Source organism: Oncorhynchus nerka, linkage group LG12 (assembly GCF_034236695.1).
Source record: "Oncorhynchus nerka isolate Pitt River linkage group LG12, Oner_Uvic_2.0, whole genome shotgun sequence".
Classification (NCBI taxonomy): domain Eukaryota; kingdom Metazoa; phylum Chordata; class Actinopteri; order Salmoniformes; family Salmonidae; genus Oncorhynchus; species Oncorhynchus nerka.
In genome coordinates this window covers 61,110,110-61,137,403 of record NC_088407.1, presented here as the reverse complement: position 1 = coordinate 61,137,403, position 27,294 = coordinate 61,110,110, and the positions used below count along the sequence as shown (strand labels likewise).

At 42.8% G+C, this 27,294-nt stretch overlaps 1 protein-coding gene across 4 annotated transcripts in view; it reads left to right on the top strand.

The window, feature by feature from the left end:
- The first annotated feature begins 872 nt into the window (after positions 1 to 872).
- The window catches only part of LOC115138503 (G patch domain-containing protein 2-like), a 38,207-nt gene continuing 11,785 nt past the window's right edge, over positions 873 to 27,294 (top strand). For 2 of the 4 annotated variants that reach the window (XR_003864959.2, XM_029675403.2), the window contains exons 1-7: positions 878 to 1,501; positions 2,504 to 3,193; positions 9,603 to 9,664; positions 13,916 to 14,080; positions 14,378 to 14,457; positions 14,583 to 14,678; positions 14,778 to 14,869. Coding sequence is in view for 3 of the 4 variants with exons in the window: in XM_029675403.2 (XP_029531263.1) it covers positions 2,508 to 3,193; positions 9,603 to 9,664; positions 13,916 to 14,080; positions 14,378 to 14,457; positions 14,583 to 14,678; positions 14,778 to 14,869 (1,181 nt within the window). In the remaining variant the exon portion in view is untranslated. Of the gene's footprint in view, positions 1,502 to 2,503; positions 3,194 to 9,602; positions 9,665 to 13,915; positions 14,081 to 14,377; positions 14,458 to 14,582; positions 14,679 to 14,777; positions 14,870 to 27,294 lie in introns of all 4 variants that reach the window. The other 2 variants (XM_029675405.2, XM_029675404.2) reach the window with 2 other exon arrangements.

Sequence of the window (27,294 nt, the reverse complement as noted above, 5' to 3'; positions counted from 1 at the left end):
CCATTATTGGCACTTGTCAGACATTGTCTAAAAACACTTATTTATATTGTTTAAAAAAGTATGAACTTATCTAATACATTTAGAATGGGTCTTTCTCAACACACAAGGAACAATGTCACTTTGAGGGAACTATTCTGCAAACCACTAGGAATACTGTTTTCATACTAGCTGTATTATAGGCCCATCTATTGCTTGCCTGGTCAAGAAAACAGTTGACCTTACATGATGTACTGTTATATTTCCCTATGGGAAGTTTCCTTTAAAAAAAAATACAAAATAAAGATATTAATTATATTCCCTTGTTATATGTCTATGTATATGTCTATATATAACTAGACTCTGGTAGCCTATGTGCTTCAAGCCCCCATGCAGTCTTTGTAATACATTTTTTAAGTCATCATGGTATGTCTAATAAATCTCTGTGTGTGTCTGTATTTAATGAAACTAACTCAAAAATATATTTGTTATCATTTATTTCCCTGAGCCTCCATTGGCCCTTGAAATTCTCAGTCTGATTGTGTGGGTGTTCAGAAGCAAATTTGAAGATATTGACATATCTTCTGAATGGCTGTTAGGATGGTTAAGAGCCAACCCCCTTACCCAGATGAACAGTCATTGGTCTATTATAATCAGATCACTTTGTGACACCATGATGTGGATAAAAGTTCCATCCCACCTGAACAGCCTGAAATTCCAGGCATTTTTTTTCAAACAGCTCCTACACAAAAAGGGCATTATCACCATGTTCACAATTTCAGTGTTATTTAGACCTCTTAATGTGAAAGATCACGTTTTTAACTGCACTGCCCCTTTAAGCACAGTGCAGAGAGCTCAACTAAGGTAGCTTTTTTTATGGGTGGGATAAAGATCCTATCTGGGTTGTGGGATCCTTGGAACCTTATCGTTTAAAATGTAAACTTCAATGGGATAGAAACGCTCCAAGGATCCCAGATAGGATCCGAGGATCCGTCATATCCAAGAACCGTTATATCCAAGCATACGTTATATCGAGACAGAGTTTAGCATTGATAACTAGTCGCGCGATTTTCTAGCAACATGAGTCGATACTTGTAAAATGTACATTTAAAAAATGTATGACTGCACTGTACAGCTGCGGTCCTCCCGCGATTTGCTTAAATTCATAATTTTAAGGAATACAGCCACCGATGTTTTCCTAATTTGTGTTGCTGAACTGGAGACATACTGACCTCTGAGATTCAATTGACAGAAGCGAGTTGAGCAACACAAATGAGGAAAACATCGGTGGCTGTTTTGGATAAAAGTGTTTTTTTTTTAAGTATGAATTTCATCACCCCTGGGCAGCACCGCAGTTGTACAGGACACATTTAGCGCGACCAGCTATCAATACTCCGCCTTGATAAAGAGAGCACAGACCGAAAAAAGACAGCGGGGCGGAAATTACTTCATTCGTTTGGCAGCGGGGCGGAAGTACGTCTCATGTTTACAGCTGTGAAAACAAAACAAGCAGGAACTGCGACTGGTGAGTGGAAACAACAGCATCGTTACATAACATAAGGATATCATTTCATTGAGAAACGGAGCATGTAATCTCAAACAGCGTTCTCATTTTAAGTGCAGTAACAACAATTGTGTAACGATACCGTTGTAAGCGATATCAAGGTTTCGCAACGATAATGTTTTTGTTTGTGGTTTTCTTAGCACATCTCGCTCCCCACGCTAGGCCTATTGTTATCGAATTATCATGGTCAGTTTTAGAACGATAGAAGAAACCATCCAAATTGATGAACGATATGAACTTTCTAGTTATTTGGAGTCTGCCGAAGTGCTGAAGGCTACACACACTATATATTACATAATAGTTTAATTTCCCTGTCCAATTGGTCATATTCAGTCCTGATTATAGCCTAATGATCAAATGATCTCTTTCACTCTGTCTTCATGTTCTATTCAAAAGTGTTTCAGTAGTAGCAGTGCTGTAATAAGGAATGAGTTGTGAGTAGATTCATTCTGTAGGCTATGTAGTCACTGCTGTTACTATGCCTGGGTAGTGGACCGAGGAACGCTGTACAGAAAACAAACTGCACTAGAAGAGAAAATGATAGTTATGACTTTTTTTTAAACTGAAAAAAATCCTAGGTTCCACTTTAAACGATCAGTAAGCATTTTATAGAAAACCTAAGCACATGTCTTTGTGATACTTGACCTGCAAGTTTGTTTTATACAGTATGCTATAAATAAGTTGTATAGCATCTACCTTGGCCCTATGAAGGCTTTATGAAGGCTGTATTAAGACTAACACAATTGTTGTTCAATTAGTTGAACAAAACATCTTCATAGTCATGTGCATTATGCTTTAACAGTAGCTTCTCGGAGGATTCTGAGTGTTGTAGTTGGCAGCAGCAGCATCATACACTGTCCTCTTATAAGCTAGTGACAACTTACACTATACTCATTCTATTCATGTGCCAATCACACATGTACTGCTCCAGCTCACCAGTATTCCTCTCCCCCTGTCCCCCAGCAGCATGATGGATGAGCTGGTGCACGACCTGGTGTCAGCCCTGGAGCAGACCTCCGAGCAGACCAAGCTAGAGGAGCTCTGGGAGGAGATGGTTCTGAGTCCTCTGCAACAGCGCAGGCAGATCCGACGGCGCCGGGGACGTAAACGCCGTTGTGACTCCTCTCTCCACCCCTTGGAGCACAGCCGTTGCCTCAGTGAGGCCTCCGAGTCCAGCCTGGACGAAGCAGCCAAGGACTGCCGGGAGAATGCTGCCCCGGCCCCCTCCGCCGCCAACTACAGCGACTCAGACGACATGGTAATGGCCAAGCGCTGGCCCTCCTGCTCCAGCAACAGCTACGCCATCAAGACCAAGCAGCACTCCTGGCCTGAGTCAGACTCCTTCACAGAGAACACCCCGGGACGGCCACTCAGGAGGAGGCGGAAGGTCAAACGCATGACCTCTGATGTGACGGTCAGCCTGCAGCAGAAGTTGACGGTGTCAGGGGTGGATGGCGAGCGGGGCGGAAACCACAGGTTGTCCAAAAAGCAGCGTCTGTCCAGGCTGAAGAAGGGCGCTGGAGGCTGGGTGGGAGTGGACAGGGAGGCTGATGGAGTGGGCCTCAGGGCAGAGGAGTGCTGGAAGGATAAGATCCCATTGGTCCTGGAGGCCAAGGAGCAACGAGAGGCTTCTGATGAGAATATGTCTGAAGGGTAATGTTCTAAACATCAATTTGATTTTTGTGTGAGAAAATATCAAGTTTGGCAGGACAATAATATAACATCTAAAAGGATATAATATTTTAGGATAGTGATTTAAAAAAAAAAATGTTTTCATTTGGCATTTCCTAAATATTACATAATATTTGCAACCTTTGCAATATTTACAATATAGCCTACAATTGTAAAATATGTTATTGCTGGCCTTTGTTGACACAGACCTAGTCAAACTACAAATCACCCCTAAATATCACGTTCCATTTACCCTTTGGGTGGTGAAGTTACTGAGGCAGTTTGGCCCGTAATATAAAAGTCATGGGCATAACTACTATCTGACAGAGGCAATTAAACACAGCGGCATTTAAAATGATCTATACTGCCTGTCTACATCTAGTTGTCAATATTCAATGTGGCCCCATCTAAAACAAAAAAGTGCATCACATTGATGCTTCTGCACCTTCAAGTATTTCATTGACATAAAAAATGAATGATATTCCCTTCTCCTGCTCATCTGCTCTCTCTCTGAGGTGATAAGTGGGGAGGGATCGCTGATACTGTGGCCGCAAGGCATCACTCAGCTCATTACTTTGCTGGGAGAAATTGTCACAAGTAAAAAAGTCGCTTGGTGAAGTATTGATTTGTTTCAAAATAAATGTCTATATTATTCTTAATATTTGAAGCTATGTCTGTCCTGAGTTCAACTGAGTGCATTCCAATGTGTGCATAAAAAAAAAAAAAAAAAATCTAAATTAGATATACTACTGTGACTGCCTATAAGTGACATTGGAACCAATCAATTACCATGCTGTCATATTAATTACAATAATGGGTTTACTAAATAGGCCTATTCAGTCCTGCCTGGACACTTTAGGGCTGAGCCAGTTTGACATAAAAATACACAGTGAATAATCTAACCTAACCTCTGCTATCCTCAACAGAGTGGAAATCATCAGTGTCTGTATACTACACTAGTAAGAAAATAGAAACTTGGACCGTGGAGGAATAGGCTGGTTGCATAGACGTCCCAAAGAAGTGCATAGTGCTGCCTGTGTGTAAAGCTGGTTGGTCTCTTCTCCCCAATGTCCCTCCCACTGCTAGACACCTGCCTCCACTGGGTGTTCCCCTTGATGATCTCATTATCTGTTGGCCCATATAGAAAACATGGAGAAGAAGTCTGTGGTAACCAATAATAGGGAGACAGAGGGCTTTACATCTTCTGGTTTAATTTGTCCTGACCTCCCTGGCCCCTCAACGGTACTTGTTTTCTTACTTTATGGAAAAATCAATAGCCGTTCTGACAGAAAACAGCTCGGGAGAAGAAATAAATGGGAACACCGTGGCACGCTGTCAATCATTTCTCACTTACACAACAGAAGGCTGCTGATTGCTGCTCAGTAGACTGCCGCTCTGTACTGAGGACTAAACAATCTCTGGGTTAAGTCCTGCTGGAGTCCAAGGAAATGGGAAAATGGTAGCAAGTGATGGGGGGTTGACAGTGGTACAACAGCCATATTTAGACACCAGGAAAAGCTATGCTCCATCCATCTGATGTTTTAGACTTCAGTTACTTCTTAAAATGTATTTGAACCCTTTTAGGTTTCAGTAGTCTCTCTCTGTTCGTTCCATTAATCTCTTCATATTCTGTGTTTGATCTCTTAAATGTCCTTTGCCTTAAGGTCACAGCTCATGCAGTATATGCACAGACCATAGCCTGCCTTTAGCTGCCCAAGTGCATTGGGAGCAGATGTTGGCAACTCCAGCTGGGCTCCACATCCTTGATTAGAGCAGCGTTGGCCTGCTGGCAGGATGGCCACCTGGTACCCCGTCTGGCCCAGAGAGCAGGCCTCACCTGTGGGTGGAGGCAAACAGGGACACGGCCTTTGTCTACAGCTGTGGTGTTGGTACTGTTGGTGGTGTGTTCAACATTTCCACCGGAAAGCACAAACCATTGTGCGTGCGTTTGTCAAACTCCACACATTCACTTTCTAATTTGGATTTTTTGAATACTCTACGAAGAGTTTTGGTTTAGAGCTGTATTCCATTTGCTGAAGTTCATTTTCATAAATCTCTGAGACTAATCCAATTACAGGAGCTCAGGGAGAGTGGGATAACCTTATATTCCAGACGCCCATGGAAGAGGGCATGGATTTGGATTGGGGCGGCTTGTTTGAAGAGCCAACGGAGCCATTGTTATCTGCGCTTTGCCCCCCTCTGTCTCTGTCCCCCCCTCTGCTGAATTAGCCCAGGCTCAATAAATGGCGGCCGACCGGTAATCTCTGCGCAAACTGGTCTGCCTCTCCCAGGAGCCAGGGATTATATCCTAATGATTAGTCCTAATCTGGATACTGTGTTTTTGCTTCACCTCACTGGCTTGTCTGCAGACAATGGGGCCGTGTGGGGAACTGATTAGTTCAACCAGAAATGACTGAGGTTTGTCAGAAGGGAGCTTTTATTCCACTCTGGAATGCAGTTGTCGTGTGTTAGAACACGTAACTGTCCTTGTCTTAATTGAGTGCCACCATGGTTGAAGGGAACATCAGTGTGGAGGCTTATTTAGTGATATGGAGCCTGATGCAAAGTACGTGATAGTATTTCTCTGGGAAGAAGAAATGGGAGGCGTGTGTTTTGATTGCTTGGCTACCCAAACTCCTTGGTCTGGCCAAACGCTACACCAGACCCACGGACGTTAGTTTCTTGTCCGCAAATGAGTCTAGAATTGAGTACCTATCCAACGATTTCTAGAACGCAAACATTCTAACCATTCTGATTAGTCCCATAAACTGATGGGTTGGGCCAGAGTCAGAACACATGTGGGTAAAGCTGCATTTAGAAATTGGCTTTGATACTCTGAATGGTTAGAGATGATCCAATCGCTGATGACTTTGTTTTGTACAACACCCTTTATTTTGACGTCACCACAAACAACTTCAATGATGGCAATCTCAGACTGAGCAGTGGAAGAAAACAAGTTTGAGTCATCAGGCAAGTGTTTTGATGAGCTTTACCTGTAATTGATACTAACACAGGAATGATCCTTGTTCTCGCAAGTGCATTTGAAACAGGCTAAGTTTGACTAAAAGGTCTGTCAACTTTTCCTGACAAAGGTCATGGGAGGAGATGAAAGAGAGAGGTGTTTCTACTGGTCCCAAGAAAAATGGCAGCCTCAATTATTCATGGAATTAATTAGGCAGTACTTAATGGAAACGGTTTCACATTGGCTCAGGGCTGCTCCCAGCGACATCACATTACACCTTTAATACGGATAAATAGTTAATGTGTGGCTCTGATTAATTGTTTATACCTGTGATCTTTTTCAAACTTTGCTCCAAATCCCCCTATAGGAAGCAAACACATTTTTTAAATGCAGAAATGGAAGAAACTGTTGTACCGCTGGCATCTGTGAGCCATAACTTGTTTTTGATAAGGGTGCATATTTCTAAATGTTCCTCTATTATAGAGAAAGATAATTATTGTACATGTGTAACCTGTACTCAAAATATTCTCCTTAAGACCATTTGGAAAGTATTCAGACCCCTTGACTTTTTCTCCACATTTTGTTACGGTACAGCCTTATTCTAAAATGGATTGAATAGTTTTTTCCCCCTCAAAGAAAAAAGTTGACATTTTTGCTTAATTTATTAAAATATAAAAACTGAAATATCACATTTACATAATTATTCAGACCCTTTACTCAGTACTTTGTTGAAGCACTTGTTGAAGCAGCTTGGCACACCTGTATTTGGGGTTTCTTCTATTCTCCTCTGCAGTTCATCTCAAGCTCTGTCAGGTTGGATGGGGAGCGTTGCTGCACAGCTATATTCAGGTCTCTCCAGAGATGTTTGATCTGGGTCAAGTCCGGGGTCTGGCTAGTCAACTCAAGGATATTCAGAGACTTGTCCCGAAGCCACTCCTGCGTTGTCTTGGCTGTGTGCTTAGGGTCGTTGTCCTGTTGGAAGGTAAACATTTGCCCCAGTCTGAGGTCCTGAGCGCTCTGGAGCAGGTTTTCATCAAGTATCTCTCTGTACTTTGCTCCGTTCATCTTTCCCTTGATCCTGACTAGTCTCCCAGTCCCTGCCGCTGAAAAACATCCCCACAGCATGATGCTGCCACCAACATGATTCATCGTAGGGATAGTGCCAAAGGACGTGACGCTTGTGTGATGCCAGGACAACAAACATCACCAACAAACTAACATGGGCCAAGCACACCAAGACATTCGTGAAGCGGGCACTACAAAACCTATTCCCCCTAAGGAGACTGAAAAGATTTGGCATGGGTCCTCAGATCCTCAAAAGGTTCTACAGCTGCACCCATCTCCACAGAGGAACTCTGGAGCTGTCAGAGTTACCATCGGGTTCTTGGTCACCTTCCTGATCATGGCCCCTCTCCCCCGATTGCTCAGTTTGGCCGGGTGGCCAGCTCTAGGAAGACTCTTGGTGGTTCCAAACTTCTTTCATTTAAGACTGATGGAGGCCACTGTGTTCTTGGGGACCTTCAATGCTGCAGAAATGTTTTGTTACCCTTCCCCAGATCTGTGCCTCAACACAATCCTGTCTCGGAGCTCTATGGACAATTCCTTTGATCTCATGGCTTGGTTTTTGCTCTGACAGGCACTGTCCATGGTTGTAAAAACATCTCATTGATGATCAATGGAAACAATTCTGTGCTCAACTTTCATAGCAAGTCTCATAGAAAAGGATCTGAATACTTATGTAAATAAGGTATTTTTATTTTTAATAAATTAGCCTGTTTTCGCTCTGTCATTATGATTGATGAGGGGAATAAAGGGGAATTTAAAAAATAACATTTTAGAATAAGGCTGTACCTTAACAAAATGTGGAAAAAGGAAAGGGTTCTGAATATTTTCCGAATGCACTGTATATAATAGCGAGACAGAGACAAATAACTGAAAGGGCTATAGGATGAGTAACAATCGTCCTGAAAGGGCTATTAGTGTTTATTATAGGGGCTGCTGCCTATAGCCAGGAGGATGCATGGTGAGGAGATATGCCCTCTACTGCTGTCGAACAGAGAGCCCTGCTCCAGATGCTCAGCCGTGTGTCCAGAGGTGGAGGACAGCTGAGTAGAGGCCTGGGGAACCAGGGTCTGGGGAAGGGGGTGGGGAGGGAGGGATGATCCTGGAGTTCTTGGCTAGGCCAGACGTCTTCCACATTCCCAGGAGAGGCCTGGTCCCTCTCACATCTGCTTCTTGGGTGTGTGAAGGGAGATGGTGCTGGACCATCTGGCAGCAGCCTAGTCTGAGCCTGCCGTCACCGCCACGCCTGTGCAATATGGCAAAGAACCATATCAGCGTGTATCTGACCCCGCCGGTCTCTCTCCCTCGTCACCAAGGTCAACGCTGATCACCACAAAGCAAAATGCAATGCAAACAAGACCCTCAGACTTCCTCTGACCCAGTGGACAAATGGCCTCAAAGGACTGAGCATGGATGTTTGTGTTACAGTTTCTACTTGGCTGTGAGAGAATTTAAGACACAATCAGTGACCATCCATGGCAGTTTGAATGTAATAATCTAAAAAAGTGATACACAACAAAAAAGCGAAATATGTACACACATATTCATTCTTAAAATTCACAGAACACAGTTCTAAAATTTACTCCACCAATGTCCACTTCATCAAGACAATATTTTGTTTTAATATTTTTTTGTGTTAAACAAATAGTCCTGACTCCTGTGTGACCTTGGCGGGTCTATTTAGCTCCCAGCCCAAAGTGGCAGAGGTGTGACAGAGGCAGAGAGGCCCAGGGTGGGGTATGGGCCAGGGCAGAGGGGGGTGGAGGGGTGACACGGGGACGCCTGGAGGCATGGAGAGGGCCAGCCATGGAGCAGCCTGGGCTGGACCAGCCTTCAGAGCAGATGCTGGCCAGTTGTTGTGTGGAGGCACGTCCGCGGGTCCTGCTCACAGACTGAGAAGGCAGGGGAATCTGCCGCACTCCTGTCATCCTCCAGAACGCAGCACAGATTAGATTGGAGCTGACAGCGGAGGATATTCAATTAGATTGTGCATGTCACTCAGTGGCTTCGACCAGAGTCCTTCCCCATGCCTTTGTGTTGGGGATGGCAACCAGTGGGGAGAGCGCCCCTCCTCTTTTTGTGTCATTTTATATTTATATTGACCTCTAGCTCGGGACTGATTCATTATTTTGTTATTGAATGTTGCATGTTAACATTTTTGGAGTGCGCTTGCACGTTTTTGCTTCACATTGTTCTATTTTCAAAGGCACAACCTTCTTTGACCCTAAAATGCACCCATTTTAAAATGATCCATCTCAACATATTTATTTTTCTTGTTACACATCAGTATTATCACTACAAAAAGACTGCTAAGAAGTTAACATGAAATGCATACTGACAATTATATTCTTCTTCCTCTGTTTGCAGTGAAACTAGCAGCATATGCAGCAGTGATCCTGGCCTCTTCACTAACGATGAGGGAAGACAAGGTATTAATGTTCAGCATAATATTTATTTCTCACTAGCTAGGTTTCCATCCAGTTGGCAACAGATTTTCATGCAGATATTGTAGAATTTGCATAAAGAAAATGTGTGCATTCTCTCACCAGTGGTGTGTTTCCAATAAATGGATTTATTGCAGATAAAAGTGAGTGTGTAATGACGTAGTGCACACAAAATCTACTTTTCATGTACTGAATAAAAATGTAAAGTTAATATGTTTCCATTGCATTTTAAACTCTACCGATAGTTTTATCACAAACTGTTGCCTTAAATAGCAAATGTGCCTACTCTGGTCTCTGTAGCCAACAGCTCGCAGATGTAGGCTAGTCTATATGATGAGATTATTATGGATAATTGTTATTTGTCAAATGGCAGTCAAGCATCGATCCTCATGTCACCAGAATAAGACCGTCAATATTTATTGGAAAGGAGCATCAAGAGCCCCCTGTGAAGTTCATCATAAGTTATTTAATCTGTAGACTAATAAACTGTATGGTTTTCTGAATTGTAGTGGGAGAACCACACACCATATCATTGTGTGACTCCAAGTTTAGTTCGATATGTTGATTATTATACTGAACAAAAATATAAACGCAACATGTACAAGTTGGTTTCATGAGCTGAAATAAAAAATCCCAGAAATGTTCCATATGCACAAAAAGCTTATTTCTCTCCAATTTTGTGCACAAATTTGTTTACATCCTTGTTAGTGAGCATGTGTCCTTTGACAAGATAATCCATCCACTTGACAGGTGTGGCATATCAAGAAGCTGATTAACCTCTCTGGGATATGTGGGACGCCTCGCCAACAGCCAGTGAAATTTCAGGGCGCCAAATTCAAACAACAGAAATCTCATAATTATAATTCTTCAAACATACAAGTATTATACACCATTTTAAAGATACACTTCTTGTTAATCCTGCCACAGTGTCTGATTTCAAAAAGGCTTTACGGAGAAAGCACACCTTGTGATTATGTTAGGTCAGCGCCTAGTCACAGAACCATACAGCCATTTTCCAAAGAAGGAGAGGTGTCACAAAAGACAGAAATAGCATTAAAATGAATCACTGAACTTTGATGATCTTCACCCGATGGCACTCCCAGGACTCCATGTTAGACGACAAATGTGTGTTTTGTTCGATAAAGTTAATCTTTATGTCCAAAAACCTAATTTGAAATTGGTGCGTTATGTTCAGAAATGCATTGTCTCAAACAAACATCCGGTGAAAGTGCAGAGAGCCACATCAAATTACAGAAATACTCATCATAAACATTGATCTAAGATACAAGTGTTATACATACGATTATAGATAAACTTCTCCAACTGCTGTCAGATTTCCCAAAAACTTTACGGTAAAAGCACACCATGCAATTATGTTATGTCAGCGCCAAGCCAGAAAAACATACAGCCATTTTCCAACCGAGGAGAGGTGTCACAAAACTCAGAAATAGCGTTATAAATATTCACTTACCTTTGATGATCTTCATCGGAATGCACTCCCAGGCGTCCCAGTTCAACAATAAATGTTCATTTTGTTCGATAAAGTCCATCATTTATGTCCAAATACCTCCTTTTTGTTCGCTCTTTTAGTCCAGTAATCCAAATTCACAACGCGCAAGCAAGTCCAGACGAAAAGTCAAAGTTACATTACAGTTCGTAGAAACATGTCAAACGATGTATAGAATCAATCTTTAGGATGTTCTTTATCATAAATCTTCAATAATATTCCAACCGGACAATTCCTTTGTCTTTAGAAATTAAAGGGAACGCAGCTCACGCGTGAGACTTAGCTCATTGCATTCTGCCAGACACCTGGTGTCCAGACAACAGCTCTTATTCGCTCCCCCTTCATAGTAGAAGCCTGAAACAAGGTTCTAAAGACTGTTGACGTCTAGTGGAAGCCTTAGGAAGTGCAATCTGACCCCATTTACACTGTATATTGGATAGGTAAAGACTTGAAAACCAACAAACCTCAGACTTCCCACTTCCTGGTTGGATTTTTTTCTCAGGTTTTTGCCTGCCATATGAGTTCTGTTATACTCACAGACATCATTCAAACAGCAGAGTGTTTTCTATCCAAATCTACTAATTATATGCGTATTCTAGCTTCTGGGCCTGAGTAGCAGGCAGTTTACTCTGGGCACCTTATTCATCCAAGCTACTCAATACTGCCCCCCAGTCCCAAATAACTTCAACTGCATTATCATTACACAGGTGCACCTTCTGCTGGGGACAATAAAGGCAACTCTAAAATGTGCAGTTTTGTCACAATACAATACCACAGATGTCTCAAGTTTTGAGGGAGCATGCAATTGGCATGCTGACTGCAAGAATGTCCACCAGAGCTGATGCCAGATAATTGAATATTAATTTATCTACCTTAAGCCTACGTCGTTTTAAATATTTTTGGCAGTACGTTCAAAAGTCCTCACAACCGCAGACTAAGTGTAACCACGCCAGCCCAGGACCTCCATATCTGGCTTCTTCACCTGCAGGATAGTCTGAGACCAGCCACCCGGACAGCTGATGAAACTGTGGGTTTGCACAACTGAAGAATTTCTGCACAAACTGTCAGAAACCGTTCCAGGGAAGCTCATCTGCGTGTTCGTCCTCCTCACCGGGGTCTTGACCTGTCTGCAGTTTGGCGTCGTAACCGATCAGTGGGCAAATACTCTCCTTCGATGGCCACTGGCACGATGGAGAAGTGTGCTCTCCGCGGATGAATCCCGGTTTCAACTGTACCGGGCAGATGTGTCGTGTGGGCGAGCATTTTGCTGATGTCAACATTGTGAAAAAAGTGCCCGAAGTGGTGGTGGTGTTATTGTATGGGCAGGCATAAGCTACGGCCAACGAACACAATTGTTGTTTTTTATTTTGGATGCACAGATACCCGTGACAAGATCCTGAGGCCCATTGTCATGCCATTCTTCCGCCGCCATCGCCTCATGTTTCAGCAAGAATCTGTACACTATTCCTGGAAGCTGAAAATGTCCCAGTTCTTCCATGGCTTGCATACTCACCAGACATGTCACCCATTGAGCATGTTTGGGATGCTTTGGATCGACGTGTACAACAGCGTGTTCCAGTTCCCGCCAATATCCAGCAACTTCGCACAGCCATTGAAGAGGAGTGGGAAAACATTCCATAGGCCACAATTAACAGCCTGATCAACGCTATGTGAAGGAGATGTGTCGCACTGCATGAGGCAAATGGTACACTGACTGGTTTTCTTTTTAAAGGGTATCTGTATTCCCAGTCATGTGAAATCAATAGATTAGGGCCTAATGAATTTATTTCAATTGTCTGATTTCCTTATATAACTCAGTAAAATCTTTGAAATTGTTGCATGTTGCGTTCATATTTTTGTTCAGAGTATTTGCACACAAATGTGTTTCCACCGTCATTTCCCGCATAATACATTTTGCAGACACAAAAATATCCCACCATGTCGAAGGAACAAATTCTGTCAGCATTTATAAAATGACACCAAAACCTCCTGTTTCCATCACAGCTATTGTGATTTTGTTTTATAAGGTATGACTTTCCTCGTATACAAACTGTGGATGAAAATGTGGTTTGTGTCATTTACATATGTATATGCAAATTAAATAAGATGACAAAGGTAATAATGGTGCAAAATGAAAACAAAAAGCATGTAATACGCCTTTTAATTCTAGCATTACCTGAATGTTCAAAGGATGGAGCTATGCCTGTGCTCTTTGTAAGTGTAAAAGAATGCTAAGACTAGACAGAAAGAGGTTCTGATACAATAGGCTGGTTGCCGGGCACCCAGGCGGCTCTAATAAGGCGTTGTCATGTCGTGTTAATGAGCGCTGAAGCCTCTGCTAATCTCATTAGCCGTGGTGGGGCGAGGCGGCCCCTGATTTAACAGTTGTCACTACACCTTGACTGTGAGAGGCATGCGCCCGCTGACTGACAGGTCTGTGGAGAGAGCAGTGTCTGGGGACCAGGGTGGTCTGCTGTGTGGTGGTGGAGAGGCTGTCAACAAATAGAGAGAGGATTGATGCAGGCCAAGTAGGAAAGATGCCCTCATGCAGTCAGTACTTCATTCCATGGTTAATTGTACAGCACTAAATTATAAATTGGTGCAGCCCATCCGTGAAAATACTTTTGTATCATTGTTTAAATGTCATGCAGAATCATATTGAGCAGTTATGGAATTTCCCAATGTACACATTGTGACTAACAGTGTTGAATTTCCTGCCTGTGCTGTAGGTGATGATGAGCAGAGTGACTGGTTCTTTGAGGGGGAGTGTGGAGCGGGGGGGGTGGGCATTCCCAGCCTGCTGCCCAGCTGGGACTCAGATACTCCTCCTGTCCTCGAAGTACCAGACTCAGCTCCACCCACTTTCCTACAGCCTGCACGGCCCACTCAGAGAGGTGATGAGCTAATCAAAATGCTATACATAAAAATAAATATTTAAACTTTTTTATCTAGGCAAGTCAGTTTAAGAACAAATTCTTATTTACAATGACGGCCTACCCCGGCCAAACCCGGACGACGCTGGGACAATTGTGCGCCACCCTATGGGACTAGTGACGCCTCTTGCACTGAGATGCAGTGCCTTAGACCGCTACGCCACTCGGGAGCCCATTTACATTGTGAAATAACTGAAAACAACAGAAATGTCACTCTCTCCGGTTCTGATTGGGTAACAGTGTGGTTTGGTGTTGCAGGTTACCATGCCCGTCTGAACCGGTTGCCTGGCGTGGCTGCCCGCTGCATCAGGAAAGGCCGGAGGAGGCTTCCCAGTAAGGTGAGGGCAGAGTGGCACACTAGAAGCACATTCCTTGACAAACATTAATGGATACCAGGCTTTTAATGCATGTATTTAACAAGTTATGTGATATGTTCTAAAATAGCACATTTTATGTGTTGCAGGACAACAGTATGTCAGTGTCTATGGAGAGAATGAAGCATTTCTCTCAGGACCCCTATCAATGGCTGCCTTCCATTGGAAAAAGAGACCGGAGCCAGGTATATTTGTGTTGAATTATTGAATGAGACATTTCATCTCTCTACCCCTATTTTTGATGCGTCTGGGTGAACTCCTAACATCTTCTAAATGTGTTCCAGTTCAACCCTCTGTGTCCGTTACCTGTTTATCCCATTGACATGGTGCCAGACAGCTCCCATCGGAGATGCTCCTCTTCCATCTGCAAAACCAGGTAGGGGATGCACACAGCACTCATTATTGTTGGCATGGTTAAACTCCGCCTCTCCTGGGCCTATTGGAGCCATTCAGCCCATTCCATTCTGAAGCTCAATATATTGACAGACGTGGTTAACTCTTAAATGAACCAGTCGCTAAACACAAGTCGTGATTTAACCGATGCATGCTACATCAAAGTTTGTACCTCAGAGACATGTTCAATATGTGCGGGGGTGAGAACATTGACCAACTCCTCAGAGACAGGAGCTCAAAGTGTGACATCGTGACCTCCAGACTCAGGTGGGCATACAGATGACAGAACATCAAGCAGCTGGGCTAACATGTTAAAGTTGTGCTTTGGTGCTATTGGCGTGGGCATTCATGGTCTTTAGAGTGAATGAGAGGAGTGGTGTCATAGAAGGTCATGTTAGGATGAGGACATGGGTAAGGCTGGAGAAAGGCTTGTGTGATATTAGCCACGTCCCCCATGAGACTAGCTAGCACAGTCAGGTACTGTATATGGGGCAAGCTTGACCCCTGGTCTATACAACAGACAACTCCTCACTGGGATATAAGACTCCGCTGAATAATAACTGATGTATTTTTCCAAGGTTGTCTTTCTCGAACATAGAATATATTCATGTAGAATCTTTGGTTTACAGTGTTTCTGAAAACGCTAAAAAAATATAAATAATTGCAGAAGTTTATCTAAAGAGTTTTGCTCAAAGCCTCTAGCTCCAAGTCAGCCCCTGTACTGCTGGATCTGCATGGCATGGGGATTGTTGAGGAGCTGAACAGCCCTCAGTCTGAGACTCTTCCTTGCATTGTTTCCAGTTCCACAGTGCCTATTTACAGAGCATTTTTTATTCTGTTTCAAGCTCTCTCACTCTCTCTCCTGGGCTAGTTCAGAAAGCCCTCCACCATTTCTTGATGGGCAAAAACACGAATGCAATGAAAAGGCTAAACTTCTTAGATTTATTTTCTTAACTGGCTCTTTCTTCTCCACCTGAAAGGTTCCTTCAGATTCCAGTTTGAGCCATTGTGAATACTAATTTCTATCTATTAAAAAGCCCTCATATCCCTACCATGCTCTCATTTGAATGCCGTCTCAGGGGAAGCCTCTTAATTCCTTTATAGAGGGATTCAAGACCCTTCACTTCAAAAAGTATAAATCATACTCCCAAATGAACGAGGGAGAGAGGGGGATTGACGAGTGGTGCTTCAGATGTGTCCCGTCGGACGGCACAAGCCTGAATCCATCTCCCCAAGCAGCTCAAATCCATCCTCTAGTGACTGTCCAGACTTACCCTGGACAGTCACTGGAGGTCACCCCCCCTCCACAGTCACACCCCTAAACAAGTCACCCAACACATAAAGTGCCTCCAAATCAAATTTTATTGGTCACATCCACATATTTAGCTAATTTTGTGGCAGGTGTATTGAAATGCTTGTGTTCCTAGCTCCAACAGTGCAGTAATATCTAACAATTCACAACAATACACAAATCTAAAAGTAAAATAATGGAATTAAGAAATATCTAAATATTAGGATAAACAATGTTGGGTGGCATTGACTAAATACAGTATATACATAGAGTTGAAGTCGGAAGTTTACATACACTTAGGTTGGAGTCATTAAAACTCGTTTTTCAACCACTCCACACATTTCTTGTTAACAAACTATAGTTTTGGCAGGTCGGTTAGGACATCTACTTGCATGACACAAGTAATTTTTCCAACAATTGTTTACAGACAGATTATTTCACTGTATCACAATTCCAGTGGGTCAGAAGTTTATACGCTAAATTGACTGTGCCTTTAAACAGCTTATAAAATTTCTGAAAATGTCATCATGGCTTTAGAAGCTTCTGATAGGCTAATTGACATCATGAGTCAATTGGAGGTGTATCTGTGGATGTATTTCAAGGCCGACCTTCAAACTCAGTGCTTCTTTGCTTGACATCATGGGAAATCAAAAGAAATTAGCCAAGACCTCAGAAAGAAAATTGTAGACCTCCACAAGTCTGATTCATCCTTGGGAGAAATTTCCAAATGCCTGAAGGTACCACGTTCATCTGTACCAACAATAGTACGCAAGTATAAACACCATGTTACCAGGCAGCCGTCATACCGCTCAGGAAAGAGACGCGTTCTGTCTCCTAGAGATGAACTTACTTTGGTGCAAAAAGTGCAAATCAATCCCAGAGCAACAGCAAGGACCTTGTCAAGATGCTGGAGGAAACCGGTACAAAAGTATCTATTTCCACAGTAAAATGAGTCCTATATCGACATAACCTGAAAGGCCGCTCAGCAAGGAAGAAGCAACTGCTCCAAAACCGCCATAAAAAAGCCAGACTACGTTTTGCAACTGCACGTGGAGTCAAAGATCGTACTTTTTGGAGAAATGTCCTCTGGTCTGATGAAACAAAAATATAACTGTTTGGTCATTATGACCATCGTTATGTTTGGAGGAAAAAGGGGGAGCCTTGTAAGCCGAAGAACACCATCCCAACCGTGAAGCACAGGGGTGGCAGCATGATGTTGTGGGGGTGCTTTGCTGCAGGAGGGACTGGTGCTGTGGGGATCAAATCAGCGGAAATATCAAGTGCGCCACGTATAGTTTTTGATAAAACTCAAACTTTCATTAAAATACACATACAAGGTACTGAATTAAAGCTACACTCATTGTGAATCTAGCTACTGAGTCAGATTTGTAAAATGCTTTTCGGCGAAAGCATGAGAAGCTATTATCTGATAGCATGCATCCCCAAAGTACTACAACGCCACTTAAAACGACAGATTTTGCGGTAGCCGGCGCTACCCAAAACGCAGAAATAAAATATAAAACATTCATTACCTTTGACGAGCTTCTTTCTTGGCACTCCTAGATGTCCCATAAACATCACTATTGGGTCTTTTTTTTCCGATTAAATCGGTCCATATATAGCCTAGATATCGATCTATGAAGACTGTGTAAACAAGGAATAAACTGAGTTTGATAACGCAACGTCATTTTTTTTTTATTAAAAAAGTCGACGATAAACTTTCACAAAACACTTCGAAATACTTTTGTAATGCAACTTTAGGTATTAGTAAACGTTAATAATCTATCAAAATGATCACGGGGCGATGTATATTCAATAGCTCCACGTCCTGATATCATGTCCAAATATTTCTCAACCAAAATATCCGGTCGGAGACCGGAAGAAATGCACTGCCTCGTGTCCGTTTGACCAAGAAACAAATCGTAGGCAAATGACAAGACTGTTGACATCGTGTGGAAGCTGTAGGTATTGCAACCTCGGCCTCATTTAATGTAGTTCCCATTCAACAATGGGTTGAAGTGGCGCATGGATATATTTTCCCATTTTCAGTGATCAGATTTTCCTGTGCTTTTCGATGAAACGCACGTTCTGTTATAGTCACAGCCGTGATTTAACCAGTTTTAGAAACAAGGGTTTTCTATCCACACATACTAATCATATGCATATACTATATTCCTGGCATGAGTAGCAGGACACTGAAATGTTGCGCGATTTTGAACAAAAAGCTGCGAAAATGCACATAATCCTTAAGAGGTTTTAAGGACATCAAAGTCAAGGTATTGGAGTGGCCATCACAAAGCCCTGACCTCAACCCTATAGAAAATTTGTGGGCAGAACTGAAAAAGTGTGTGTGAGCAAGGAGGCCTACACACTTGACTCAGTTACACCAGCACTGTCAGGAGAAATGGGCAAAATTCACCCAACTTATTGTGGGAAGCTTGTGGGAGGCTACCCAAAATGTTTGACCCAAGTTAAACAATTTAAAGGCAACGCTACCAAATATGAATTGAGTGTATGTAAACTTCTGACCCACTGGGAATGTGATGAAAGAAATAAAAGCTGAAATAAGTAATTCTCTCTACTATTATTCTGACATTTCACATTCTTAAAATAAAAAGTGGTGATCCTAACTGACCTAAAACAGGGAATTTTTACTAGGACTATATGTCAGGAATTTGAGATTAAGTGTATTTGGCTAAGGTGTATGTACATTTCCGACTTCAACTGTATGAGATGAGTAAAGCAGTATGTAAACATTATTAAAGTGACCAGTGATTCCATGTCTATAAGGCAGCAGCCTCTAAGTTGCAGGGTTGAGTAGCCGGGTTGTACCCGGTTAGTGATGGCTATTTAACAGTCTGTTGGCCTTTGAAATAGAAGCTGTTTTTTCAATCTCTCAGCCCCAGTTTTGATGCACCTGTACTGACCTCACCTTCTGGATGATAGCGGGGTGAACAGGCCCTGGCAGTTGATGTCCTTGATGATCTTTTTGGCCTTCCTGTGACATCGGGTGCTGTAGGTGTCTTGGAGGGCAGAAAGTGTGCCCCCAGTAATGCGTTGGGCAGACCGTACCACCCTCTGAAGAGCCCTGCGGTGGCGGGCGGTGCAGTTGCCGTAACAGTCGGTGATACAGCCTGACAGGATGCTCTCAATTGTGCATCTGTAAAAGTTTCAGAGGGTCTTAGGGGGCAAGCCAAATTTCTTCAGCCTCCTGAGGTTGTAGAGGCACTGTTGCGCCTTCTTCACCACACTGTCTGTGTGGGTGGACCATTTCAGATTGTCAGTGATGTGTATGCTGAGGAACTTGAAGCTTTCCACCTTCTCCACTGCGGTCCCATCTATGTGGATAGGGGAGTGCTCCCTCTGCTGTTTCCCGAAGTCCACGATCAGCTCCTTCGTTTTGTTGACGTTGAGAGAGGTTATTTCCCTGGCCCCTCTCTGCCAGGGCCCTCACCTCCTCCCTGTAGGCTGTCTCGTCATTGTTGCCAATCAGGCCAACTACTGTTGTCGTCTGCAAACTTGATGATTGAGTTGGAGGCGTGCGTGGCCACACAGTCATGGGTGAACAGGGAGTACAGGAGTGGGCTGAGCACACACCCTTGTGGGGCCCCTGTGTTGAGGATCAGCGAAGTGGAGGTGTTGTTTCCTACCACTACCTTGGGGTGGCCCGTCAGGAAGTCCAGGACCCAGTGGCTCAGGGCGGGGTTCAGACCCAGGGGCCTGAGCTTAATGATGAGCTTGGAGGGTACTATGGTGTTGAAGGCTGAGCTATAGTCAATGAACCGGATTCTGACGTAGGTATTCCTCTTGTCCAGATGGTGCAATGGCGATTGCATCGTCTGTGGATCTATTGGGGCGGTAAGCAAATTGAAGTGGCTCTAGGGTGTCAGGTAAGGTAGAGGTGATATGATCCTTAACTAGCCTCTCAAAGCATTTCATGACAGAAGTGAGTGCTACGGGGCATTTGTCATTTAGTTCAGTTACCTTTGCTTTTGTGGGTACAGGAATAATTGTGGACATCTTGAAGCAAGTGGGGACAGCCGACTGAGATAGGGAAAGGTTGAATATGTTCGTAAACACTCCAGCCAGCTTCAGAAAGTATTCACACCCCTTTACTTTTTTCATATTTTGTGTTTCAAAGTGGGATTAAAATGTATTTAAATTGTCATATTTGGTCAACGATCTACACAAAATACTCTGTCGAAGTGGAAATAAATTCTAACATTTATTACAAATGATAAGATAAATGTTCACCTCTGAGACAAAATATAATAAGAATCACCTTTGGCAGCAATTACAGCTGTGAGTCTTTTTGGGTAAGTCTAAGAGATTTGCACACCTGGGTTGTACAATATTTGCCCATTTATTCTTTGAAAGATTCTTAAAGCTCGTTGTTGATCATTGCTAGAAAGCTATTTTCAAGTCTTACCATAAGGTGTTCAAGCCGATTTTTTTTAAGTCAAAACGGTAACTTAACTAGGCCACTCAGGAACATTCACTGTCGTCTTGGCAAGCAACTCCAGTGTATATTTGGCCTTGTGTTTTAGGTCATTGTCCTGCTGAAAAGTTAATTCGTCGCCCACTGTCTGTTGGAAAGAAGACCGAACCAGATTTTCCTCTAGGATTTTGCACGTGCTTAGCTGTATTCTGTTTTAATATTCTCCCTAGTTCTTGCCGATGAGAAGCATACCCATAACATGATGCTGCACAACCATGCTTGAAAATATGAAGAGTGGTACCCAGTGGTGTATTGTCTTGGATTTGCCCCAAACATAACACTTTGTATTCATTATATTATGGAGTAACTACAATGTTGATTCATCCTCAGTTCTCACATCACAACCATTAAGCTCTGTTTTATTATCACCATTGGTCTCATGGTGAAATCCCTGAGTGGTTTCCTTTCTCTCTGGCAACTGAGTTAGGAAGGACACCTGTATCTTTGTAGTGACTGGGTGTATTGATACACCATCCAAAGCCTAATTAATAACTTCTTCATGCTCAAAGGGATATTCAATGTCTGCTTTTTTTCCAAATAAGTGCCCTTCTTTCCAAGGCATTGAAAAACATCCCTCATCTTTTTGGTTGAATCTTTGCTTGAAATTCACTTCTCAATTGAGGGACCTTACAATTATCTGTATGTTGTAACAGTTTTGACTTGCAGTTATTGTTTGTAGGGGTACCAGAGAAAATATTGATTTCGCCTTTTTGTTTGGGAGGGAATGAGTCCTGTCTGGTCCGTCAAGTCTACACCAATACAAAGGACTCATGTAAAAGTCAGTATGGACATACACTTTTCATAAACCCTTAAAACATTGGAAATAACAAAAAACAATGGTTCTTTTGCGTGGGTTGTATTACCAACATACACTGCTGAAAAAAATAAAGGGAACACTAAAATAAAACATCCTAGATCTGAATGAATTGAATATTCTTATTAAATACTTTTTTCTTTACATAGTTGAATGTGCTGACAACAAAATCACACAAAAATGATCAATGGAAATCAAATGTATCAACCCATGGAGGTCTGGATTTGGAGTCACACTCAAAATGAAAGTGGAAAATCACACTACAGGCTGATCCTACTTTGATGTAATGTCCTTAAAACAAGTCAAAATGAGGCTCAGTAGTGTGTGTGGCCTCCACGTGCCTGTATGACCTCCCTACAACGCCTGGGCATGCTCCTGATGAGGTGGCGGATGGTCTCCTGAGGGATCTCCTCCCAGACCTGGACTAAAGCATCCGGACAGTCTGTGGTGCAACGTGGTGTTGGTGGATGGAGCGAGACATGATGTCCCAGATGTGCTCAATTGGATTCCGGTCTGGGGAATGGGCGGGCCAGTCCATAGCATCAATGCCTTCCTCTTGCAGGAACTGCTGACACACTCCAGCCACATAAGGTCTAGCATTGTCTTGCATTAGGAGGAACCCAGGGCCAACCGCACCAGCATATGGTCTCACAAGGGGTCTGAGGATCTCATCTCGGTTCCTAATGGCAGTCAGGCTACCTCTGGCGAGCACATGGAGGGCTGTGCGGCCCCCCAAAGAAATGCCACCCCACACCATGACTGACCCACCGCCAAACCGGTCATGCTGGAGGATGTTGCAGGCAGCAGAACGTTTTCCACGGCGTCTACAGACTCTGTTACGTCTGTCACATGCTCAGTGTGATCCTGCTTTCATCTGTGAAGAGCACAGGGCTCCAGTGGCGAATTTGCCAATCTTGGTGTTCTCTGGCAAGCACAACCCCCACCTGTGGACGTCGGGCCCTCATACCACCCTCATTGAGTCTGTTTCTCACCGTTTGAGCAGACACATGCACATTTGTGGCCTGCTGGAGGTCATTTTGCAGGGCTCTGGCAGTGCTCCTCCTGCTCCTCCTTGCACAAAGGCGGAGGTAGCGGTCCTGCTGCTGGGTTGTTGCCCTCCTACGGCCTCCTCCACGTCTCCTGATGTACTCGGCTGTCTCCTGGTAGCGCCTCCATGCTCAGAACACTACGCTGACAGACACAGTAAACCTTCTTGCCACAGCTCGCATTGATGAGCTGCACTACCTGAGCCATTTGTGTGGGTTGTAGACTCCGTCTCATGCAACCACTAGAGTGAAAGCACCGCCAGCATTCAAAAGTGACCAAAACATCAGCCAGGAAGCATAGGAACTGAGAAGGGGTCTGTGGTCACCACCTTTAGAACCACTCCTTTATTGGGGGTGTCTTGCTAATTGCCTATAATTTCCACCCATTGTCTCTTCCATTTGCACAACAGCATGTGAAATGTATTGTCAATCAGTGTTGCTTCCTAAGTGGACAGTTTGATTTCACAGAAGTGTGATTGACTTGGAGTTACATTGTGTTGTTTAAGTGTTCCCTTTATTTTTTTAGCAGTGTAAATGATCACACACATTACAATATAACAAACAATGAGCTCTGGTTCCTCAAGAAAAGTCCCGCACCTCGGGCCTAAAAGAGCCCGGTAAAGGAGTTCAGTGAACTCAAGTGACTTTAGTCACGCAATGTTTGTCTTTTCATAAAAGTGTAGCGTAAACCCAGTCTCAATCATACAATCAAAATATCAAACTCTTTTGCCACACAACCATAAACAGTATCAAATCTCAGGAGTCTTCAACTACAACTGACCACAAATTAACACGGTATAAATCACACTCAAACAAGTGAAATACCGTATGCAAAAAATGTTGTCAGACAACCCAATCCGCCAACAGATCTCCAGCGGAGAAAGGTCACGACAAAACTGCGGAGACCAAATGAGATGTGTAGTCCAAAGGAAGAAATGAGTGGATCCGATCCTGGTTAAACTTGAGACAAAGCTACAAAACACACTTTTAAATACAACAAAACAAATGGAGTAAAGAAGCTTCGGAACTGAGGGTTGAACACATCCTCATTCACACCACCATCATTAACCCACTTTTGTGCAGCTGATGCTGGCTATTTAATTGGGAATTAAAGGGGAAGTGTCCTATTGGAAGGAGAAGCAGAGACGGTTCAGTCAAATTCAGGGCCGTCACAATGTGTGGAGTACAGAGATGAGGTAGCATCTTATTATGTGATTTGTTAAGCATATACTCCTGAACTTATTTAGGTTGTGCCATAACAAAGTGTTTGAATGCTTATTGACTGAAAACATTTAAGCTTTAAAATGTTTTAAATATATATTTTTTTAAATATCGTCAATCATCATTCCACTTTGACATTATGGGCCATTGTATGTAGATCATTGACACAACATCTAAATGTAATCCATTTAAATTCAGGTTGTAACACAACAAAATGTGGGAAAAGTAAAGGGGTGTAAATACTTCCTGAAGGCACTGTACATGACACACGCTTACTGGTGTATGTGCTAACGCACACACTCACACATGCACTCACTTACATACATTTCATCAATATTCTTATATAGGGCATCAGCATGGTACTGACAGGGTGGGGATAATAGTGCTGTGTCTCTAACACAGAGCATCAATACTCAGATTCAGAAACTGTATTAAATAACACCTTGCTCACCGCAAAGTTTACACTTCACATAATTGGCTTCACTATATTTTCATTTATTTTGAGGAACTTATTCAAATGATCGATTCTTATCACTGAGCTCTCATGTATCTATGCCTTTTATTTACTTCAAAATACCCTTGAAAGAAAAGTGTTTTGGTCTGTAAGGGAAGTATAAACATTCATCTTGTATCTTGCAGAGGTTGAAATAATACTGCGTTAATAAAAACCTGTCATCTCCTGTTTTGGTAGAGTTGATGGCAACCATCAGGGATTTGATAGGAAGTGCTTTAGGCTGTATAGGACTCCATGTTATTTGTCCTAGTATGGCCGTGTGAATGGGCACAGTGAACAGTAGGATTTGGCTCTAACGTTCTGGGATGGTGGCCATGTTAAAATGCATAACTGCCTCCCACCTGAGCCGGCCGCACTTCGGTTATATCTATTGACTTTTTCTTTTCTAAATGACATTTGTGGCGCAAGATAAATCATAGTCTTACGCCACTCCTCTCCCAGTTTTCATTTTAATTGTGAGATCTCGGTGTCAGCAGTAAGTATATTGGTGTGAGTGGCCTATTGATTATTGATTTGGGGCTATTGATCGGCTTCCCAGGAGACTTTAATCCTTTCTGATTCATTTGAATACCTCTATTCATCTTGAGATCCTGTTCACACCTGAAGTACTGTGTACCCTAATGAAAATAGGTGGCCATTTTGTTACCGCTGCCCCTCTTCTTTTGAGGTGTTCTTTTTTATTGATATAACTGCTTTTGGTTGTGGGCACCTGAATTACAATTGACCCTGTGTCACTTTTGTTTTATTCTTTACCTGCTTTTAAGAGTGTCTTTTTCGTTGTATGACCCATGTGACATGTAAAATGTATCGCTCAGACATTTTCTTGAATGTCCTCGATGTGTCTTTGCGAGAATTTAGTTCTTGTTCGTCTTCTTTATTGGGTATTGGGTTATTTTTCCATGGCTCAATACAGCTCTGCTATTCTTAGTTGGTGATCCCTAATTCAATGACTTTCCCTTCTTTCTGTGGGACTCTTCTAGTTTACCGTTACATTACATTGAAATGTTAAACGTTCCCATGTGCAAGGAAACATAACTTTTCACCTGACTTTTTATCTGCTCATTTTGTAATGTTGCCATATACAGTGGGGCAAAAAAGTATTTAATCAGCCACCAATTGTGCAAGTTCTCCCACTTAAAAAGATGAGAGGCCTGTAATTTTCATCATAGGTACACTTCAACTATGACAGACAAAATTAGAAGAAAAAATCCAGAAAAAACACATTGTAGGATCTTTTATGAATTTATTTGCAAATTATGGTGGAAAATAAGTATTTGGTCACCTACAAACAAGCACGATTTCTGGCTCTCACAGACCTGTAACTTCTTCTTTAAGAGGCTCCTCTGTCCTCCACTCGTTACCTGTATTAATGGCACCTGTTTGAACTTGTTATCAGTATAAAAGACACCTGTCCACAACCTCAAGCAGTCACACTCCAAACTCCACTATGGCCAAGACCAAAGAGCTGTCAAAGGACACCAGAAACAAAATTGTAGACCTGCACCAGGCTGGGAAGACTGAATCTGCAATAGGTAAGCAGCTTGGTTTGAAGAAATCAACTGTGGGAGCAATTATTAGGAAATGGAAGACATACAAGACCACTGATAATCTCCCTCGATCTGAGGCTCCACGCAAGATCTCACCCCGTGGGGTCAAAATGATCACAAGAACGGTGAGCAAAAATCCCAGAACCACACGGGGGGACCTAGTGAATGACCTGCAGAGAGCTGGGACCAAAGTAACAAAGCCTACCATCAGTAACACACTACGCCGCCAGGGACTCAAATCCTGCAGTGCCAGATGTGTCCCCCTGCTTAAGCCAGTACATGTCCAGGCCCGTCTGAAGTTTGCTAGAGAGCATTGGGATGATCCAGAAGAAGATTGGGAGAATGTCATATGGTTAAATATAACTTTTTGGTAAAAATTCAACTCGTCTTGTTTGGAGAACAAAGAATGCTGAGTTTGCATCCAAAGAACACCATACCTACTGTGAAGCAGGGAGGTGGAAACATCATGCTTTTGGGGCTGTTTTTCAGGAAAAGGACCAGGACGACTGATCCGTGTAAAGGAAAGAATAAATGGGGCCATGTATCGTGAGATTTTGAGTGAAAACCTCCTTCCATCAGCAAGGGCATTGAAGATTAAACGTGGCTGGGTCTTTCAGCATGACAATGATCCCAAACACACCGCCCGGGCAACGAAGGAGTGGCTTCGTAAGAAGCATTTCAAGGTCCTGGAGTGGCCTAGCCAGTCTCCAGATCTCAATCCCATAGAAAATCTTTGGAGGGAGTTGAAAGTCCGTGTTGCCCAGCAACAGCCCCAAAACATCACTGCTCTAGAGGAGATCTGCATGGAGGAATGTGCCAAAATACTGGCAAAAGTGTGTGAAAACCTTGTGAAGACTTACAGAAAACGTTTGACCTCTGTCATTGCCAACAAAGGGTATATAACAAAGTATTGAGAAAATTTTGTTATTGACCAAATACTTATTTTCCACCATAATTTGCAAATAAATTAATTAAAAATCCTACAATGTGATTTTCTGGATATTTTTTCTCATTTTGTCTGTCATAGTTGAAATGTACATATGATGCAAATTACAGGCCTCTCTCATCTTTTTAAGTGGGAGAACTTGCACAATTTGTGGCTGATTAAATACTTTTTTGCCCCACTGTATATCTTGCAGGAAGATCACTCGCATGTATTGTGTGTTTTATCTGTCAAACTGCTTCTCTTAAACACATCTTAAACCCACTCTATTGCAAACCAATTTCCAAAATAGCTTTTTATTACACCTTTGAGTAAAATTGTAGCTGTGTTATCCCGCAGTGAGCTACTAAAACAGCTACAAATGATGCATAACAAGCCTGTTACCAGAGGCCTTTTGGTTCCATTTTTTAAATGAGTTGTCCCGTTTAGCCTTCCCTAATGAGCCAGCTAATGGTATTCTAATGTTTTATTAGCATGTGACTGAGTGTCTCTGTAGACTCCATGTGGCCCCTGAGTGGTCCCTGCTCCTCAGCC